At 55.3% G+C, this 19881-nt stretch overlaps 7 protein-coding genes across 7 annotated transcripts; 4 read left to right on the forward strand and 3 right to left on the reverse strand.

Moving 5' to 3' along the window:
* Nucleotides 1-468: 468 nt before the first annotated feature.
* On the reverse strand, nt 469-2396 carry ptcF (type 2C protein phosphatase ptcF; the record flags this gene model as incomplete). The annotated part of the gene is made up of 3 exons (XM_053104925.1): nt 469-580; nt 640-1656; nt 1708-2396. 3 exons carry the CDS (start codon nt 2394-2396, stop codon nt 469-471), a joined length of 1818 nt encoding a protein of 605 aa, XP_052951828.1.
* A 329-nt stretch (nt 2397-2725) lies between these two features.
* KD926_001236 (transcriptional repressor TCF25 family protein) lies at nt 2726-4945 on the forward strand (the record flags this gene model as incomplete). Its single annotated transcript, XM_053104926.1, has 1 exon — nt 2726-4945. One exon carries the CDS (start codon nt 2726-2728, stop codon nt 4943-4945), a length of 2220 nt encoding a protein of 739 aa, XP_052951829.1.
* Nucleotides 4946-5518: 573 nt separating this feature from the next.
* On the forward strand, nt 5519-6885 carry KD926_001237 (PQ-loop repeat-containing protein; the record flags this gene model as incomplete). Its single annotated transcript, XM_053104927.1, has 4 exons — nt 5519-5641; nt 5751-6340; nt 6485-6665; nt 6739-6885. 4 exons carry the CDS (start codon nt 5519-5521, stop codon nt 6883-6885), a joined length of 1041 nt encoding a protein of 346 aa, XP_052951830.1.
* Nucleotides 6886-7643: 758 nt separating this feature from the next.
* rpp1 (ribosomal protein P1) lies at nt 7644-8374 on the reverse strand (the record flags this gene model as incomplete). The annotated part of the gene is made up of 4 exons (XM_053104928.1): nt 7644-7690; nt 7761-7890; nt 8001-8078; nt 8306-8374. 4 exons carry the CDS (start codon nt 8372-8374, stop codon nt 7644-7646), a joined length of 324 nt encoding a protein of 107 aa, XP_052951831.1.
* Nucleotides 8375-8834: 460 nt separating this feature from the next.
* KD926_001239 (uncharacterized protein) lies at nt 8835-10635 on the forward strand (the record flags this gene model as incomplete). Its single annotated transcript, XM_053104929.1, has 8 exons — nt 8835-9054; nt 9145-9226; nt 9304-9328; nt 9395-9673; nt 9732-9898; nt 9958-10171; nt 10231-10416; nt 10477-10635. The coding sequence occupies 8 exons, from the start codon at nt 8835-8837 to the stop codon at nt 10633-10635; spliced, it is 1332 nt and encodes a 443-aa protein (XP_052951832.1).
* A 443-nt stretch (nt 10636-11078) lies between these two features.
* Nucleotides 11079-12505, forward strand: KD926_001240 (iron-containing alcohol dehydrogenase; the record flags this gene model as incomplete). The annotated part of the gene is made up of 3 exons (XM_053104931.1): nt 11079-11420; nt 11513-12025; nt 12131-12505. The coding sequence occupies 3 exons, from the start codon at nt 11079-11081 to the stop codon at nt 12503-12505; spliced, it is 1230 nt and encodes a 409-aa protein (XP_052951833.1).
* Nucleotides 12506-12832: 327 nt separating this feature from the next.
* On the reverse strand, nt 12833-19697 carry KD926_001241 (nuclear import receptor PSE1; the record flags this gene model as incomplete). Its single annotated transcript, XM_053104932.1, has 9 exons — nt 12833-13040; nt 13098-15163; nt 15226-15833; nt 15922-16144; nt 16268-16542; nt 17309-18089; nt 18160-18254; nt 18316-19189; nt 19476-19697. 9 exons carry the CDS (start codon nt 19695-19697, stop codon nt 12833-12835), a joined length of 5352 nt encoding a protein of 1783 aa, XP_052951834.1.
* Between the last annotated feature and the right edge of the window lie 184 nt (nt 19698-19881).

The raw sequence follows: 19881 nt of genomic DNA on the forward strand, positions 1-19881 counted from the left end.
TGGACAAATATTTATCTCTCTCAGGGCAGTGATTCTCACGTGGGCCCACGTGGGCCCACGTGAGGACATTCACTTGCGAGTTGCGGAGCGTGTTCACGTGACATGTGAATGAACCCTACAATCTTTTTCTTGTTTGTTTTAGAGGGATAGGGCAAAGTAACGAATGGGCACACATACTCTACCAAGATGGAAGAGAAACGAACAAGAGAATCAACAAATGATCAATTTTAAGAACAAGCATGCTTGTTATATTTATGCAACACAGTGCCATCCCAGGGCTTTAGTAGTGAAACGCCGGCTCTCACCAAACAAATATCCTTGACCATAGGGTAATGCAACAAAGAACATAAAATAACATGGTAAGAGGGCACGATAGAGCCCCTTTCAAATAGATGATCAATAAAACAGTCTTAACGCCGGCAAAGATATAAAGCTGTAAGGTAGGCAAGGTAGGTGTCTGTCTGTCTATCAAAGCTTGGCCTTGACGTTTTCCTCCGATGCGCTGGCTTCCTCGTTGATCGCGATGCTGCGGTTGTCAGGACCGTCGCCGAAAAAGATGACCTCTACGGTTACATCGTCCCTGATCACATAGTTAGCTATTGGTTCCTTACCCCAAGTGTTGACAACGGAAAGACTTACCGGTATCTGCGGGAGTACGGGCTGGGAAGAGTCAAGAGAGCGCACACCATGTCCTTGTCTTTACCGCCCATGGCGTTACGGACAAGGTGAGTGGCGGCATTGTTATCCTCGACGGTGAACCGACTGGCGGCGCCCGCAATATCGTATTGTTGCTGACGGATAGGGCGGCGCTGGCCATCAGTGCCCGCCTCCTTCGCCGCTTCCACGGGGAGCTGCTTGTTCTCGAATCCCAACCAGCTCGGCAGCCAGCTCTTGTTACTACCGTTCGCGGCTCCAGATCTCTGATGCTCGACCCATTCGCCCACAAGTCCGACGACTTCCTCGTTGCTCAGCATCTCCCAGAGACCGTCGGTAGCGATGACCACGAAATCACCCTTGCTGGGCTCAACCTTGGTGGTCGTGATGATAGGTTCGGCAGTAACGTAAGGTGGAGTTTTCAGAAGAGGGTGGGGGGTCCGTCCGAAGAACTGTCGCTTGATCTTTTCCTGGGTCTCTTTGCTCCACTTGTAGAATGCATCGCCAAAGGAACGGCTGGGTTCCAGCTGGCCGAGGATTCGGCCGTTGCGCACGACATTCGGCTCGCCAGGGTGTTCCTCCCGCAGGCGCTTCATCTCGGACGGAGTGCCGCCGGTCTGATCCTCCGAGAGGGCGGTGGCTGACCACTTTCCGTTGGAAGCACGACGGCCCAAAACCGCTCTGGAATCACCAGCGACGGCCACCTTCAGATCCTTAGACTGCGAGTCGTAGAAAGCAAGTAGAGCGCAGGAGCCGGACAGGGCGGGGGCAAGCATCTCCGCCGCCATTCGCCGCGAGTTGGACTTGAGGACCTTGTCGACGCTGTTGTGCACGATATCGTTGTCTAGTCGAACGAATCCCTGCTTGATGGCAGCATCCACCGCATTGGACGTGGGAGACAGCAGAGAAGGGTCGGTCGCAGCAGCTTTGTAGGTAGAATTTAATTCACGGGCCACGTAAGAGATAAGAACATTGCGCAGCTTCGCCGAAGTTGTCCAGCCCCTGAGCAAGATTGAGTGAGACAAGTCATTCACCAGGAGTAAAAAAACTTACGAATGGCCGTCAAACACAGCCCAGAACATCCAATCGCTGTTGGCATCGCCTTCCTTGGCCGCCGCGACCGTGGACGGCACCTCGACGACCTTCTCGGCATGGTCGTCTTCAATGGGCGAGTTGCTGGGGACCTGCACCACATCGTACCGGACAACGCCCTTGCCACGGTTCACCAAGTACGACTCCTCATTCTTCCTCAGCTTCTGGGTGGCTTGTTCTGGCGTCAACATCTCGAGCACGCGGCGGTCCGAGTCGTCTGTTTGTTTAAATAGAGGCTGTTCTCCCGAGAGGGTTGCGGTATAGAATTGATCATTATCGACAAGAAGCGCTCGGCGGGTTGACTCTGGGACGTCCTCAGCATGTGCAGTCGACGTCGAAATCGAACGGAGCTGCGAGGACGAGGTGGCGTTCAAGCCTGCTACCGGGATGGGCTGCGAGGTGTTGCCTTGATAAGCGTACCAGGCCCCGGAAGCCACCACTGTCGAGATCACGGCAATAGAGAAGTTTCGAATATGCATGGAGGACTGCAAGGATGCAGGAATGAAGGGTGGATGTTTACCGGCGGAGGAAGGACGGAGGCCGAACGGCCGGCTGCTAGAGAACGAGACGGCGCACGGTTTCCTAGTGACGACCTTCCGTACTGGTGCACGACGAGCCGTACGGAAAGCCTGGAGAGCCGCACTTCGCATTTAGGCGGCTGAATACGCGAGGGTAAGGAAATGGGGAGGAGGCGGATATCCAGCGACGCTGGAGAGGAAGAGGGATGGAAGCAGACCGTCCTTCGCTCCGGGGAATTCATGCGGAGATCAGCGGAGTCCAGGCACTCAGACACCAACATCAGGTGACGCCATTCCATACAACTATAATACGGTACGGTCGGTAAATACCGTCGTCCCGCACTAAGCCTAACCAGGCTGTGTCGTCATTCCCCGCGGATCGGAGTCTCTGGAAGTTTTACTCACTCTTTTACTCTCCCGCAGACCTCCTCTATCTCTTTCCCCCGACCTCCTCTATCCGAATGTCCTCTCGCGCAATTCGCAAGCTGCAAAAGCTGCGCGACCAAGAGTTGCAGCAAGCAGAGCAAGAAGACCATGACTCCAGCGAAGATGAACCGGTAGCACGGTCGTCAAAGCCAAAGTTGAACGCCTTTGATCTCCTCAACGCGGCTGACGATGACGATGACGACGAACAAGCCTCCGAGGAAGAGGCTCCAGAACCCGTCACCCAGCCAGTGAAAAGCGAGCCCACTCCCCCGAAACCCACCGATTATAAGAAGAAGAAAAAGAAGAACAAGAAGAAGAAGGCATCGCCGAAAGCTGCGCCGGGTGAGCAGGCTGGCGCTAAGTCAAAGGGCGCAGAGGTGGATGAAATCGATCGAGCATTGAAAGAACTGGCAGTTGAGCCCAATCATCCTAGGTCCGCGCCCGCAAACACCAGCGCCGCATCGACACAGGCCGCACGCGACGCTGCATTCGCAAAGACACCGGAGGATCTACTGGCCATTGAACCCAAGGCTCTCAATGCAAACAATGAGATGCGCAAGTTGTTTGGCAACGTGGTGTTGGAGAATTTCGATCAGCCTCAGGATTCCGGCACCGGTCGTAGGAGAGACCGGAACCGGGAAACCATCGATCTTGGACAGGCGCTCACGGGCAGATATAGTCCTGCTAGTCGAGGACAGAGCTTGGCCGGTGTCACACTACGGCGGAATGTTCTGATGCAGGGCAAGGACGAGTGGCCCCGCGCGCCTAGTGGAGGACTGGGAATGGAGCTGGCCGAGAAGTTGGATACCGGGGCTACGGTCTACCGGATTGTCCACAATGCTTCGTATGAAGATATCCAGCGGCAGTTTGACATCTGTGTGGAGTCGATGGACCCTCAGAGGATGATCGCCCTATTGCAATACAACCCGTATCATATCTCAACCCTTCTTCAGGTGTCGGAGATTGCCAAGCATCAGGGTGATCACGCAGTCTCCGCCGACCTGCTTGAGCGGGCTCTTTTCAACATTGGACGCTCGGCTCACTCAACCTTCAACACCCGTCTCAAGGAAGGCCAGGCAAAGTTGGACTTCTTACACGGCGAAAACCGCGAGCTATGGCTGGTTGGTTGGCGCTACATCGCGAATCTGGGAATGAAGGGGACTTGGCGGACTGCGTACGAATGGGCGAAGCTACTGCTGAGTCTAAACGCCAGTGATCCTTATTGTATCAGGCTTTTGATCGATAGTTTGGCTCTTCGGGGTCGAGAGTATTCCCACTTCGTTGAGCTCTGCACGCAAACGCGATTGAGCAAGGATTGGCCATCGCTACCAAACATTCAGTGCTCCCTGGCGCTGGCCTACCTCCGACTCAACAAGCCCAAGGAATGCCGGGAGCAGTTGCGCCGTGCCATGTCACGTTACCCCTGGGTGTTTTGCAAGCTGGCCCAGGAGCTGGATATTCAGCCTATGCCAAAAAGAATTTGGGGCAAGATGCCCCCCACCGAGGCTCACGAATTGTTCACGGAGCTCTACATCGCGCGAGCCAAGGATCTTTGGAATACGCCAGAGGCTGTCTCCCTCATCGTAGAGGTCGCAGATACTCTGGGCGAAGAGGAAGAGCCGGTGGAGCCGCCGGAGATTACCCTTGACATCGCTCGCCACGTCGTCGTTTCCGACATTCCTCGCGTTACGACTCACCTTCCGGGGCGTTTTGTCTCCGGGCGGATATCGGCATCCGACCCCCTGCCCCCCTATGATTCGGAGGCTTTCCGCCAACAGTCCGATCCCACACCGTCATATCTGTCTCGGGTGCCGGAGGCTGGCCGGCCCCAATGGCTTCGTGATCTCATGGATCAACTCAACAATGGTGGACTGCATTTCCCCTTCCAAGGAGGAGGTGAGGGTGAGGGCGAGGGCGAAGACGAAGGCGATACTCCGGACGAAATCCCAGAACATCATCCAACCCACCAACACCCACCGGCCGACGATGTACCGCGTTTGGAGAACTGGGTCTTTGGCACTGGCATGTTGCATCTAGAAGATTTCCTTCGCCAGTATGGAGTGGACCGTGGGAACTGGGGGGACGTGGTAGACTACTCCCCACTGACCGAGTATGTGGATGCCCTGGCTGTCCTCCCACCAGACAGTCTCCCGAGGATGTTCGAAGGCATTCAGGTGGCCTTGGGTGACTTGGTGTTGGACATGCTGCAAGACGAGCTCCAGCTGCTACAGCATGAAGAAGAGGAAGAGGCTTGATTTTAGCTCTGGATACCCCGATCAGCGATGTTGTACAGAGTACTTGGTTCTAAATCGAATTCCAAAAGGGGATCCTATGGGAACAACTAGTGAACTAGTCTATTACTCCGTAGATGCATGGAACATTCTAAATTCCCACTCCGCCCTCGAGTCTACTCCGTACGCCGAGTATCTATAGAAGGCAAACCATCACCCTCCAAAGAGCAGCCACAGCAGATGTCAATGACCCAAGGCCCAAGGACAAAGAAATGGGGTTCCCAGGGAACAGAAGAAAAGAACCTGGGTCTCCTTTTTGCCGCTTAGCCAAACATTCCCAGCGACCGGCTCCACCCGTCATCGCGACGAGCTAAACGGAACTAAATCAACTGATTAATTAACTAATCCTCTTCCATGATTCGCTTTCATTCCTCTTATCAGACCACCGTGAAAAAACCGCCAACCCCCTCCTTCTACGGTTTCAAGTGTCTGTGCCATCAAAATCGATCCTGGTGAATGTAACTGACCTGCGCTGTCGCCGTCGAAAAATCCCATGAGCAATTGAGAATTGCGTCATTTGAATCCAACCGTCTCACAATGTCCGCTCTCTGGACCCAAGTCAGCGGCTCATCGGCCGCAGAGACGGTACCGTTGACGCCACGCGAAGCAGCATCGGGTCTGCTGGGCTCGATCTCTCTCACCTGCTGGATCTTTCTGCTGGTATGTGGGAAACCCTCGTTGCTGCGCTCGGCCTGCGCAGGAGAAAATGCCGGCCGAGAGAAAAAGACCCCCTCCTTATTGACACATATGGCCCCCCTCCCTTTGCTAGGTGCCCCAACTCATCGAGAACTACCGTAACGGCAACGCCGAAGCCATCTCCTTCCTCTTCCTGTTCGTCTGGTTCGTCGGCGACGTGGCCAACCTGATCGGAGGCGTCTGGGCCGGGCTGGTCCCCGTCATCATCGCCATAGCCGTGTACTTCTGCATCGCGGACGGGGTGCTCATCACGCAATGTCTGTACTACAAGGCGCGGAACGCCAACCTCTACACCCTCAACCGACGCCGATCCTCCGTCGAGACCCTCGATCCGACGACCCCCTTGCTCGGCCGGCGCTTCAGCGAGAACCTGCCCGATAATGCGACGGGACGTCGTCGCTCATGGACGACGCAGCAGCAGCAACAGGCCAACGGTGCTGACGGGACGCTGGCCAAGATTGTCGAGGAGAATGACACCGGTCGCAACGCTTGGGTCAAGAATATCAGCAGCGTGTTGGCAATCTGCGTGATCGGGATGGCTGGGTGGACGGTCGCGTGGCAGTCGGGGGTCTGGAAACCTGCTCCTCAGGAGAACCACGGCGGGGTCGATATGGCAGCCGGAGCGCAGCTGGTGGGATACTTCAGCGCGATCTGCTATCTCGGGTGAGTCACCGGCCCTGGGTTTATATGGCGTTGGCGCACGCGCAGCGAAAGTGCCGTGGGATGGATTGGCATTCTCAGGAGGTACAAAATGGAATAAAGTGCTGACTTCAGGTGATAAACGAAAACAGTGCGCGTCTCCCACAGATCTACAAGAACTACTGTGACAAATCATGCGAGGGTATGTGATATGATTACCTATGCAGGCTACGGACGCAAGGAAGCAAAGGACACCGAACACGAGCTCGCTAACCCGATGATCTTGATAGGCTTGTCTCTCTTGTTCTTTATCCTTTCTCTCATGGGAAACCTGACCTACGGTGCCGGGGTATGCTTCCTCCAACAACTTGCGGTGATTCGTGACCGCTGTGACTCCAGACTAACCGTTGAATTGTGTTTAGATTCTCTGCCACTCTACCGAGAGGAACTATGTCATCACCAATGTTCCCTGGTTGATTGGGTCTCTGGGAACGATGGTCGAAGACATCGCGATTTTCATGCAATTCCGCCTCTACGCCGCGGCTGACTCGACCGCCGCGGTGGTATAACAGTATCCGCTGGGGCTGACTTGTTTCCCTTTTTTTTGTCTGATGTTAAATCCCACACGCTAACAGGTTAGCGCGTTTGGACGTGATTTGCGCGCAGCTTGTCGGTTGTTCCTGATTCTGGCTTTATTTTTTTTTATTGGCGCTTGATTATAAAAAAGTTGATTGGATTTCGGAGCCTGATCTTTTGGAGCTTTGTGACTTCTCGAAAAAAGTTGGACGGTTGGGAAACGGGCGTGACGTCGTTGCTTTGGCTTACATGTGTTTTTTTTTTTTTTTTTTTTATAGATTATACCGCTGTGCCGGAACAAGAGCAGGCGGTCCAGGAAGCTTTATAGTGATACAGAAAATGCAGACGGAAACCTTTTGTTCATGGTCGCATGACAGACATGGCATGAGAGCTGGGCACCTTATAGCTCGAAACTAGCTAAAACTCGAAACATATCATACAGAGAGTCGAAGACGGCCAACAGGATCTCGCCTCCGGCCATCGATATGTATGCAACTAATTCCTGATTTTCCTGCGGGCCAGAATCCTAGCGTCATCCGGACCAGTACCTCTGTCACGACGAAACCCATCATGCAAGCCCAGCGCCCAGTCCCACCGGATGTCCTTGTCCGTGTATTCATCTTTTTAGTTTTCCCTTTTGGTTCATCATGCAGTCGCGTAGTATCGGGTACAAGGAAAGCGAAGGGGAAATTTCGATAGGAAAGAAACGAGGAATAAAGGAAAAACAGAAAAGCCGAACGTATTAGGACGCTTAGTCGAACAGACCGAAGCCCATATCCTCGTCGGACTCCTCCTTCTCTGTAAACCAACGTGTTAGCCTCTGCATCACTCCGGCGGCACAGGCCCGGGTCCAACGGGTGTTTCTTACCCTCCTCCTTCTTCTCCTCAGCGGCCTCAGCGGGGGCAGCAGCGGCACCACCGGCGGCGGGGGCAGCGGCAGCGGGGCCAGCGGAGCCAATGTTGGTCAGGAGCTCCTTGATGTCCTTGCCCTCAAGAGCCTATAGATATCCAGAAGCGTAAGCAGCCGATCGCATTTCCCAGTCATTCGATATCGCCCGACGTGTCGATCACTCTGTGCGTCGAATAATCATTCCGGAATGTAATTTACCTTGGCGAAGATGGAAGTCCAGATGGGCTCAATCTCGGGAACCTTGGCGGCACCGATGAGAGTCTGGAGCTTGTCGGCCTGTATAAATCCAAAAGATGATCAGTTAGCCTGACATGTTTCGAGATGCACCACTTGTGTTTCCCAGATGTCGTGCGCAGATTCTTTCCACCACCCCTCCGTCACATTCCTTGCATCATCGCGACCAGTGCCCAAAGCGTTCCACCGTCCTCCTCGAAATCGCAACTCGTGTATGTCCACTACCACCAATATCTTCGGGGAAAAGCAGATCCAGGGTTAATACGTACGGTCACCTCGACACCGTCATCGGCGAGGATGAGGGCCGCGTAGGAGCAAGCGAGCTCAGCAGTAGACATGATGGTCGACGGGGGGAGGGTTGACTGAGGACTGGAGTGTCGAGAGGGATGCAGATTAAGAGAAGAGAAGGGAAGAGGAGGTTCTTTTTTTCTGTCGTGGAGAGTCAATTGGCCGCTTCGCCCAGAGCGGAAGGAATGTTGTGTGTGGCGCCGCGTGACCTCGCTTAGGGCTTCCCCGATCGGGCTTAGCGCGGACGGGCTCCCGTGACCGCGCGCTAGGCCGCATCGGGGGCGGTCGCTGCTCGATGATGGCATCGCCTGATCGCCCCGTCGCTTGCGTCGCTGCCGATTCCTTCCTTCGTTCTTTCAGTTCTTTCGTTCTTCTGCGGATCTCGGGTCTTGTATACTACCTCCTCTCTGCGGATAGACCTGCTCTATCATTCTGATATATTACTATTTCCTCTCCCCCTCTCGGCATTTCTACTCTTTTCCTCCTCCCCTCCTCCCCCTCTCCGGCGTCATGGATTCCCCCGCCGTCTCCGCTCCGCTGGATCCGCAGGAACAGCCGATTCTCGACAAGTTGTTGCACACTCGCGATGCCCTTATATTGATCAAACAGGACAAGTCCTCTTATATCAAATCCCGCGATGTACTTCCCTTATACGAAGAAGTGATTGGGGAAGTGGAGAAGCTCAATGCCGTGCGGAAGGAAGGAGACCGCCGGCTGTCACATAACCGACGTTAGCATCCGACTGCGTCTCTTGCGTGTGAACGTGAACTTTGCTCGGGATACCAGGCTGACTGCGACTGTTTTGGCTCCGGCTATCTAGTGGACTACGTCTTGGACGACTGTTTTCAATTGATCTCCCTGCTGTTCCTGACGGTGGGGCGAAACAACGAAGCTCCCGCAGTGTAAGTGGACTGTCTCCGATCTCCCCGCGGCATATTCTCTCCAATCCGAGGCTAACGAGGGGTCGATGGCAATATAGTTACTCCCTTGCGACGACTGTTCAAGTATGTCCGACTCTGCTCCTTTCGCAGGTGATCTTGTTTTGTGATTCTAATATATACGCTTTGTAGCGATTGCTCGACCACCTTGAAGAGGCCGGTTTCTATAGCTCGAAAGACTTGGACTCGATCACCAAAACACTGGCCAACATGAACGAGACCATTGAACGCTGTCGCGACGCATATTCACCGGCGCTCCTCACCCTCCTGGAGAGACGTTTGGAGAAATGCCAGAGGCTATTGACGAAGCTGCGGAGCGGTCTGTCCGCCTTGAGTCCCGACCTTGCGTCAACCCACGAGACTCTTGTGTCCATCCTGCGATCTACCTCCGCTGTCAATACTCGATCCAAGGTATGCCTTTTTCTTTGGTTGGGGGTCGGACCCGGGAAGTTCATTGACTGGATTATAGTTCTCCGCGACGGAAGTCAACGGCCTTCGGAAACAGTTGAAGAAGATCGAGGCCACGATGAAAGACGGCAATTTCGTGGGTCCCGACGGGTCTGTGCTTGCTAGCCAGGACGGACCAAAGAGCTTGATGGAGCGCTGCTGGCGGTGGTCGGAAATCGTCCTCGAACGGTAGGGAACGATGCATTTTGAAGACCCTATTAGAACTTGTCTGAACTAATGCGATTCAGGGAGGGAAAAATCGACGATCGATTCCAGGAGCAGTACGAGCGTCTGCTGGATATTCGCAACCAGTTGGACCGCTTGTCGGTGACGCAGGCGTGGTCGCTACGTGAGACAGATCTTTTTGGCTACCAGCGCAAACTCGATCGGATTGACGAGGCGCGCATTAATGGCAACTTCGTGGACGCACAAGGGAAGCCGGCAGATATCCATGCACAGCGGGTAGGCATTATTCCCCCTGAGACCCTGGTTATGGCTCGAGAACTGACCCACTCGTCTAGACGCTGTTGTACCTGATCCGGAGAAGCTACGGATACATCTATGCGCTGCTGATCTCATCGGAGCCCGTATCGGAGGCACTACTACCGGTTTACAACCAACTACAGACTCTGCGCCGCTGTTTGCTCGAGGTCAAGGAGTCCGGCGGCGTGTCGAACTCGCGCGAGCTCTACCCCTACAGTATGAAGGTGGGTCCTCGTAACGAGTTCCCCAGGCCTACCACCACATTGGTCGCTAACCTGTCGCAGCTCAACTCGATCGATAACATGCGAATCGACGGCAAATTCTACGTAGGGAGTGACATCCCCGAAGGACAGGGGAGTGTCAACGCGCTGCTGGCGGAATGCTACGATATTGTCTGGGAGTTGCGTGCGGCCGTGGTAGATGAGAATGAGGGCGGCTCGTAGATTACTTGAAAAACTGGACGATGATTCCCTCATGATTCTTTGGTTTTCATTTTCTTTCCTCTTCAAATTATGTATTTAATGGTCTGCCTGGAACCGGGATTCAAGAGGACGGAGGCATTCTCTGCAGGATTTAGGAATCGGGAAGGGTTGACCTCTCGAACGGCGTTTCTGGTGTTTATTAATAAGAATGGATCTGAAGATGAATTTCATCATTTCATGCAGGCCCCGAGGAAAGTCAAGGACAAGAAATTCCACTCCTCTCCGCTCCGCTCCACCAGCCCCACATCCCCACATGGAAAAGCGCCGATGATTTCATTCTTTGCTCCCACATCAACTCCGGAGTATATCTTCCCCATCCTTCCTCTCTCCATATCACATCCATCATCACACTCCCTTTTCTTTTAATACAAAACTCAAAAAATAATCAGAAGGAAAAAATCGAAATGGAAACTGTTCGCGCCGCCTTCGCCGACCGTTCGCGGCCCCTCCTCTCCTACGGCATCCCCTTCCCCGCCGCCGCCGCTCACCACGTGCGAGAAACCTTCCATGCCGAGCGGGTCTACGTGATTTGCTCAGGGTCGCTGGCGCGCAACACCGACGTGCTGGACCGGATGCGTCAGGCCCTGGGACCGGACACCCTCGTGGGCGTCCGCGTCGGCATGCAGAGCCATACCCTGTGGTCCGAGGTGTTGGAGATCGTGCATGATGTGCGCCGCGTACAGGCGGATTTGCTGATCACCGTTGGAGGAGGCAGTTTGACGGATGGGGCGAAGGTCATTGCTTTGGTATGGTTTCTCCCTGTTCCCTTCCTTTCTCCATCCATCAACATATACGGAACACCGACTGGAATGGCTGACAACTGACCATGAACAAACAGGCCCTCGCCAACTCTGTCTCCACCACATCCGACCTCTTCACCCTCGCCGTGGGATCCGACCAGCGCCTCGATATCCATGCGCCCCAGATCCCCATCATCTCCGTCCCGACGTCGCTGTCTGCCGGCGAGTACTCGAACTTCGCCGGTGCCACGGACGACGCCTCGAAGCGGAAGCACTCATTCCAGGCCCCGCTGAAAGGCCCCGAGCTGGTCATCCTGGACCCGGCGTTGACCACCACCACGCCGGAGCGCATCTGGTTGAGCACCGGCGTGCGCGCTGTCGACCACTGCGTCGAGACGTACGTAGCCGTGTCGGCGTCGACGAGCGAGAAGACCGATGCCCTGGCGCGCCATGCCCTGGGCCTGCTCGTGCCGTCGCTCTTGCGGTGTAAGCGTGATCCGAACGATTTGGAGGCCCGCTTGTCGTGCCAGTTGGGGTCGGTGGATGCTATGGCGGCTTGTACGAGTGGTGAGGCGGTGCAGTTGGGTGCCAGTCATGGTATTGGACATCAGGTGGGTGTAATCTTTCTTTCCCTCTCTGAGCAACCTTCTTCCCTCCCCCACACTACCCTTCCTCTTTTATACAAAGAGGACCCGGATACTAATTACTTGCCACAGCTCGGTCCCCTCGGCGTCGGTCACGGCGAAACAAGCTGCATCCTTCTACCAGCCGTGTGTAAGTACAACGCCACGCAAAATGCCAACAACGAGCGCCAGGACCGCCTGCGTCGTTTCCTGGTCGAAGACTCCACCGTGGCGGGGTCCCTGCAGCAACACGGCGTCGACGGCCAGCGGGCCGATCTGGCCGACGTGTTGGACGTGGTGATCCGCGAACTGGGGATGCCGCGCTCGTTGAAAGACGTGGGGGTGGGAGCGGATCAGCTCGATTCGCTGGCGGCCAACAGTCTGCATGATCGCTGGTGCCAGACGAATCCCGTGCCATTGACCAAGAAGGAGCAGGTGCTGGACATCTTGAACTTGGTGGTGGGTTAATTCAAAGTTTTGGTAGTAATAATGTCAAAGCAGCAGCAGTATTTAGTAGCGCATGCAGGAAATGAAGCTTATGAAATGAATATATATTGTATATATTCTCTCCCTGGAAGGACCGAAAAGAAAATGCGAAAGCAAAAAGAACAAGAATCCGGTCTACGCAGTGCACAATCACCGACCAACGGGGGGCACACGCTATAGATTCAGGGGGGAAATCAAATGGGACATTAGAAACAACCATAATTCACGTAGACAAATAGAGCCGGCACCCACTCGTTCCCATATCACGCCTTTGTTAATAAACCAATTTCCTCTGTTGCTGCGCCGTCTCTACTGGAAATAACTCCGCACCGCCGCCTGGTTGTCGGGGTTCACACCCGCCAGGATCTGATCGGCATTCAGCCCCGTGCTGGTCACCAGCTGCTTGGCCGAGGCGGCCACTCGTCCGGCCGTCTGCCCCTGCAAAGTCTCGTTCTCCAGGGCTTGCACGATATACCCGAACACCTTGTCGGCATTCGACATCACCACCGGATGTTGCCTATTGCAGTCAAAGCGTTAGTGAACGGTCGGTAGGATGGAAAGAGAGAAAACTTACTGGTCAATCAGTTGAGCTAAGAAGGAGTAGGCGTAAGGAGCGGCCTCTTCGTCGAAAGTGATGGGCAGAGTGGCGATCCAGCTGGCCACGACCTCATTGGCGTTCTGCACCTTGCTGCTGTTGAAGTGCAAGATCTTGGCGATACTGGCGGCGGCATTCTCCGTCGCATAAACATGCTCCTCTGACCGCGCCTGGTTGATCTGGGTGACCTGCAGCAGGCTGGGGATACTAGCGGCCACGAAGTCACTCCAGGCCTCGCCACCCTTCTGCGCAGCAACTCCCACTCCGTACGCAGCGGCCTGGCGGTTGGCCGCGTTCTGGTCCCGCAGTCCAGCGGCCAGCGGCTGCATGATGTGGTCCTTGTACTTCCACGACTCGGATCCGCAAAATTCCAGCACGTCGTCCATGATGCACAGAGCCCACTGGCGTTGCGTGGGGTCTTGGCTCGTGATGAAGGCGTCGTAAAACGGCATGAGAGTCTCCCAGGCGGGCAGGAATGACGTGCCCTGGTTCTTGAAGATGGTGTGGAAGGCCTTGTTCATGTCGCTGAGCAAGTTCTGGTCGTCCTCGACGGCGTATTCGTAGTCGAGGTTCTCCTCGTCGCCGTCTTCGGCGTCGGCCCGATCCTCTAGTCGCGCCTTCACGCGCACCTGGTAGTCTTCTAACGTCGACTTGGCCGACTCGATGAACGCTTGCACGTGCTGCTGAGTGAGGCAGTTCTTGCCGACCACCTCCACGGACTCGTAGAAGCACTGGTACATCTCGGCCAGCGTGTCGACCGCGGGCTCGGCGCTGAGCACCTCGATGATCTTCTCGGCCACCTTGTTCCACATCTGCGCGAAACCAGGCGACGACTCGCCGTAGGCCTTCCGGTAGGCGTTCAAAAGCTGGGGGATGAGCTTCGCCGACGACACCCGAACGGGGTCATGGAAGAAGAAGGCCAGGCCGGGCACGGCGATCTTCTCCATCGTCTCCAGGACGTAAGGCTCGAAGGCGGCCTCGAGGATCTGCGCGTAGATGGTGATCAACTCGATGGCGGTGTTCTTGTCCTCAAGCGCGCTGGTCTTGATACCGATGATCTTGCCCTTTAGAGGCACCAGCTCCCAGCCCTCATCCTGCTCCACCTGGTCGATCTGGTCCTCGTCGTCAAGCAACTGAATATCCGCCTTGGCGGCCGCAACCGACAGAAGAGGGGGCATGACGCCGGGAAGGTAGGGAACGAAGTCCTGGCCCAGAACCCGGCACATACGGCCCCAGCAGTGGAGCAGGTATTGCGACTGCGGGTCGTCCGCGTCGACAATGTTCTGCTGGATGTTGCCCAGCAGCTGCACCAGGTTCAGGGCGTCTTGGCCCATCTTCTCCTTGCCCACCGCCAGGGCGATCAGGGTCGCGCACTCCATGGCCTTGGCACGCAGCAGGCGGTATTCCTTGGACTGCTCCTCCTTCAGCACGTTGAAAAGCAAGGGCATCAGCGTGTCGTAGTACTGGTCGAATGCATTCTCCGCAGAGTCCGCGATCGTGGCGATCGTGGAGAGGGCCTGTTCTTGCACATAGCGGTGCTCACTGCGTAGGAGCTGTAGAAGGTGCCGTAGCAACTCGGCGAGGTAGGGTTCGAGAACCCGTCTCTCGGCCTCTTCGCAGAAGTTGACCAGAGCCGCGGCGGCGTGCGCCTGGACACGGGGCTCCACGCTGTTCAGCACGGGGATGATGTTGTTCAACACGATGCCGTGGTACTTCTCCTGCATGGTACCAGCGAAATCGGTGCTCATCTGGCCCAATGCGTTGCAGCCGGCATAGCGGACGCGAGGGTGGGCATCCTGCAATGCGGGCACAACCAGGCCCAGCACCTGGTCGAGTTCACCGATCATCAGGTCGCGGCAACCTTCCGAAATAGCGGAGATAGCCATGAGAGCTGCGTGACGATCACGCCAGGCGGAGGAAGACATCATCTGAGGGATCCAAGAGAAGGTGGGGGGAAGCACGGCCTGGCCGCCAAGTTTGTTGGCCAAGCGATCCATGCACTGTTCACCAGCGACGTGGTTGAGATCGCTCTCTTCCAGGTCAAGCTTTTTCGAAGGTCAGCATCAAGTACGAAAGAAGTCTAGTCGGTTGAGGGGGCATCACGTACATCCTCCGACGTGTTCCACTCGGAAGCATCGTCATCGTCGACGCCAATATCAGTCATCAAGCTCAAGCACTGAGTCACCATGTCGCGGGCGAACTCAGGGTCCTTCTTGCACATGCCCGGGGCGTAGTCGGCAAAGGTGGCCATCAGCTCCAACGCATTCTGTCGGACCTGGTCGCTCAGGTCCTTGTCAGCAACGACGCTGATACTGAACTTGACCAGGTTATTGAACATGCTCTTGAACATCTTCGGCGAGATTTCGGCCAGCTCAATAAGAGCCAGGAAAGCCGACGAAAGCTCGTCGCTCTCGGACGACTCCTTCAACGGAGGCAGGATGTTGAGCAATTCGGGCATGAGGGAGTAGAACTTAGGCTGGGATTTCTTGGAGATGGAGCGGAAAAAGGAAGCGAAGGCCTCCATGGCGGCAATGCGCACGGTGACAAGGTCGTCCTTGAAACCCTTGTTGAAGACGCCCACAACGGCATCCTCGTGGGGCCTCTCGATGATACCGGGGGTGGTCGAGAAGATCCGGAACGAGGCCTCGCGCAGGCCGGCATCGGGCGACTGACTGGCCTGGAAGAGAACTCCCAGAAGCTCGGGCCATTGGTCACCTAGAGGAGTCACTCATCAAGTTCGGAAAAGGAACTTCCGGGGTGGAAGGGAAGGAACATAAAAGCAGACGGTCGGTGTTGTGCATACCATTGTCGGTGTACTGTCTCGCGATTTCTGCCACGGCGTCTCCAATCTTCTTTCGCACGTCCGTCGCCGACTCCGTGGTCAGGCATGTCACCAGTTTCTGTCGAATGACCAGGCGCTGGTCTGTGGTAAGAGTCGAGAAGAGTTCCCGGGCCTCATTTGTGACGGGGTCTTTTCGCGTCTTGGTCGCGATTCTTCTGAACAATACTGCGGCGAATGCCCGGGTCTGCAGAATAGAAAGACACAATCAATACGAGACTGCTCCTCCAACCAGTACCCCGGCATGCAATGCGGGGGAAAGACAAGACGTTGCTGTTTGGAAGTTCAAGCGAAAAGCTAGGACACTTACGGCAAGATCCTCTGCAGCCTGAATCTGTTCCACCAGGCCCATTAAGAGCACGTCAGGACGGGCTACAATCCAATCATTGTTCAACTGTTCTTCGGCCTGAGCACGGATCGTATTATCGGCGGTGGTCAACGCGCGCAGGAGCTGCGAGAGCGCCGAGTGGATTTCGGGGGGTAGCAACGACATATCGCCGATTCGGTCCTGACGATAAGGATGGGAGGTCAAAGGTCCAGGAATCCCAGTGGTGAAACGGAAAGAAAAGACACGGGAGGTCGGCGCTGAGTCCGAGGTGGTAAGTGGGGTAAGGCGTTAAATGGGAATTTTTTAGGAGATGTTTTGGTGGGGGTGGTCGAGAGGGACGTGGAAGTTAAGACGACCCTTGGCAATCCACGAGGTCGGAGGGTTGAAACAGACGAGATCAATTCCAGACAAGAGAGGTAGGCAGGCACAGCATCCCAGCCGGAGTAGCGGTGCTGGGAAGAAGGGAGGGGGAGAGGGAATAAAGGATGTGGGTTGAAGTCCAAAAGGTCCAACCAAAAATTTCCAGCCTTTCGAGGCACCGCCGCACTAGTCCCCTTTGGGCCGCGCCCGCCAAGTCAGGCACCCAGGCATTCAGGCATTCAGGCACCCAGGCACCCAGGAACAGCCAGACTACCGACTACTACCGACTACTCGGTCCGAGAGAGAACCAGCGATGGATGGATGGATGGATGGATGGATGGATATATATATGGATGTCTGCTAGTATGCATACAATCAGGTATCCTATACTCTAACTCTCTAAAAGGATATATTAAAACCAGGAAGTTTTCGATCAAAGGGAATCGGGTTGAGAAAACGCTACGAGGGGTACAGAGAAGACATAGAAGGAAAATAGTGAAGAAAATGCTGAAGGGATCGAGAGAAGGTCCACCGACATGAACAAAACACGAGGGGAGAGAAAAAAAAAATAAAGTTTTACAAGGTTTCCTGTCTTCCGCCCATCCTCGACCTTGAAACTCCTCCTTATTTACCGTGCAGTGGCCCGACTGAGCACAAACACACCTGCAATGACGGCCGCCAGTGTCACAATCGCGCCGGGCAGGAGCAGGTCATTGGGAACGCCGGCAATCAACTGCTCCTCCTGGTGGTTGTGCGACTGGAAGCTCTGAGACCGCGGCTTCGTCTCGATGGGCTCCTCGCTTGGTAGCTCTTCAGAGATGGGGGTGATCTTCTCTTCCACGGGCTTGGCAGGCGTTGGCTGCGGCTCCACGGTGACGGGGATCGGGGGTTGCGTAGGATCGTGGACGAAGAGATCAACTTTGTCCCGACGCGATTGTCGTGCAAGGGTCACGGCGTCGGCAAGATCCTGATCGGTAGTGATCGAGACAGTGTCGCCTTCGTTGTCCAAGTAGCTCAAAGCGTAACCCGTGTTGCTCAACCTTCCGTCCTCGCAAATGGCCGCGCCTCCGACCGCCTCGACCTCTTGGCCCAGTTTGGCCGTGACTTGAGAGATCAGATCAGCAACGCCGGCTGTCTGGAGAACGTTGACCCGGTGCACACGGCCGCTGGGTGCCTTGAACTTGAAGGGGAACGGGGCAAGCTCAGAATGATGATGTTCGATAAACTCCGAGTGCTCATCTCCCCCGTGGTGGGAGGCGGACTCGTTCGGGAGCACGCTGTCTCGGGCGTCATAACCACGTTTCGGAGACTCGGGACTCATCACTGACCGGTTATGAGTTTGCTGCTGGCTTCCCGAGACCATCGAGTCCGACTCGTGATCCATGGACAGCCAGAACTTGTTCCAGGCGGGACCTTCATCATCTTGAGTTGACATCGAGTTGATCTAGAATAGGCGGTGTTAGCGGACCACGCTGGATCCATGGCAGAGTCCGGTTCTTCCCTGGTATACTGACCTGTTCTAGGGTAGCGTAGGTGAGCTTCAGCACATCCACCATTCCCACGATTTCTCCACCCTCGTTCATAACGGGCAAGTTCAAGTAGTGGCCATCTAAATCGATCAACGTTAGTCACCATGTATGATTCCTCCAGCTGGATTGGGGTATACGGACCGTGCATCTTGCGGAGCGCAGCCTGGATGCTCATGTCGCTGGGAGCAAAGTCGGGGTGCGGTGTCATCACCCGAACGACGCTACAGGTAGCGGGGTCCATGCCGGGCGCAATGACACGGAGCACGATATCTTTACTGGTGAAGATACCGGTGATGGATCCCTGATCTTGCACCAGCAGGGCGGTGGTGTGATGCTCCTTCATCAGGGCCGCAGCATCCTTCACGGTGGTACGGACAGAGACGGTGGTCGGGGGCATGCCGTCCAGGACCGTCTCCAGAGTAGGCCCGGACATTTTCGATCGCAGGGCTTCCACATACTGAATGATCTGCTGGGGTTGACTGGAGCCAAGTTCCGTCTGCACACCTTCCAGGGCGTCGTAGAGCTTCCGAGACGAGCTGTAGGCGCGCTCCAATTTCTCCATCGCATCGTAGAAGCACTTGGTGATATCGAGGACACCCGAAATATCCTGGTTCTCATCCATGACCGGCAAATGTCTGAATCCTTTCCTCACCATCAGGTCGAGGGCATCCGTGGCACTGGTATCCGTCCTGGCGCACAAGGGGTTCTTCGTCATGATCTCGGCCACCGTGATTTCTCGCGCCTTCTGTCCGGTTCCCACCACGCGGAAAGCGAGATCCTTCGCGGTGAAGATACCGGCAATTCGATCATCATCGTCGGTCACCAGCACGCAGTCCTCCCGCTTTGCGGCCATCAACTGAGCGGCTTCGGCGATGGTGGTGTTGGGCTTGATCTGAAGGGCCTGACTCGGTTTCAAGGCCAGCACGGTACCGGGAGGGGCCTTTCGAGAGCGACTGGCACGGGCGGGATTCTGCCTCTTTTTGTTGAGGTCGGCCTCCAATTTTCGACGAATCGCCTGGTACAATGCATTAGAGTCGATCCGTGTGGTTTCAAAACTTTGGAATCACATGGTGGTTTGTCACGGAGACATGAACAGCAGAGGGGATTGGAAAATTGCATAGAAAATCGAATTGAAACAAGACGATTTTGAGGGTAAAAAAAAATAAAATAAAACACCAAAGAGACAAAAGTGCGAGCAAAAAAAATTCAAAAAGTCAAAGTAACGCCGCATCAAACGAACTGGCGGTAAAAGAAGGCATCCGAGGTTGGGCAGAGACAAACAAGCAAGGAAGATGGCATACCTCATCGCGCTTCGACTGGTTCTGTCGCTGCCGGCTACTGGCGGCACTCATGGTGGAACTTCCAATATCGCTGGAGGGGGTATGGGGTGTTTGGATTGTGGAAGAACTGTCCGGACGAGGACGAGGGATGTGGGATTGCGGACCGTTCTCGAAGTCGGGCAGCCTGCCTCGACCGACAGTCTTGTGGCTGGTGGTTCCCCTGTAAGTACCTGTCGCCGACATGTCACCAAACTGGAGAAGGGGAGGGGCAGGGATCCAATGAGAGGAAATGAAGGGGGGGAAAGAAGGGATGACAACAAAGGGAAGAGAGAGACGAGAGAGAAAGAGCGAGGAAGAGGAAGAAGAAGAGAAGGACGGACGGCAATGACTCCAAAGATCGAACGATATCAGAAGACGGACAGACAGG

Source organism: Aspergillus affinis (genome assembly GCF_023601865.1).
Source record: "Aspergillus affinis strain CMG 70 chromosome Unknown NODE_124_length_105727_cov_84_656186, whole genome shotgun sequence".
NCBI classification, from domain to species: Eukaryota; Fungi; Ascomycota; class Eurotiomycetes; order Eurotiales; family Aspergillaceae; genus Aspergillus; species Aspergillus affinis.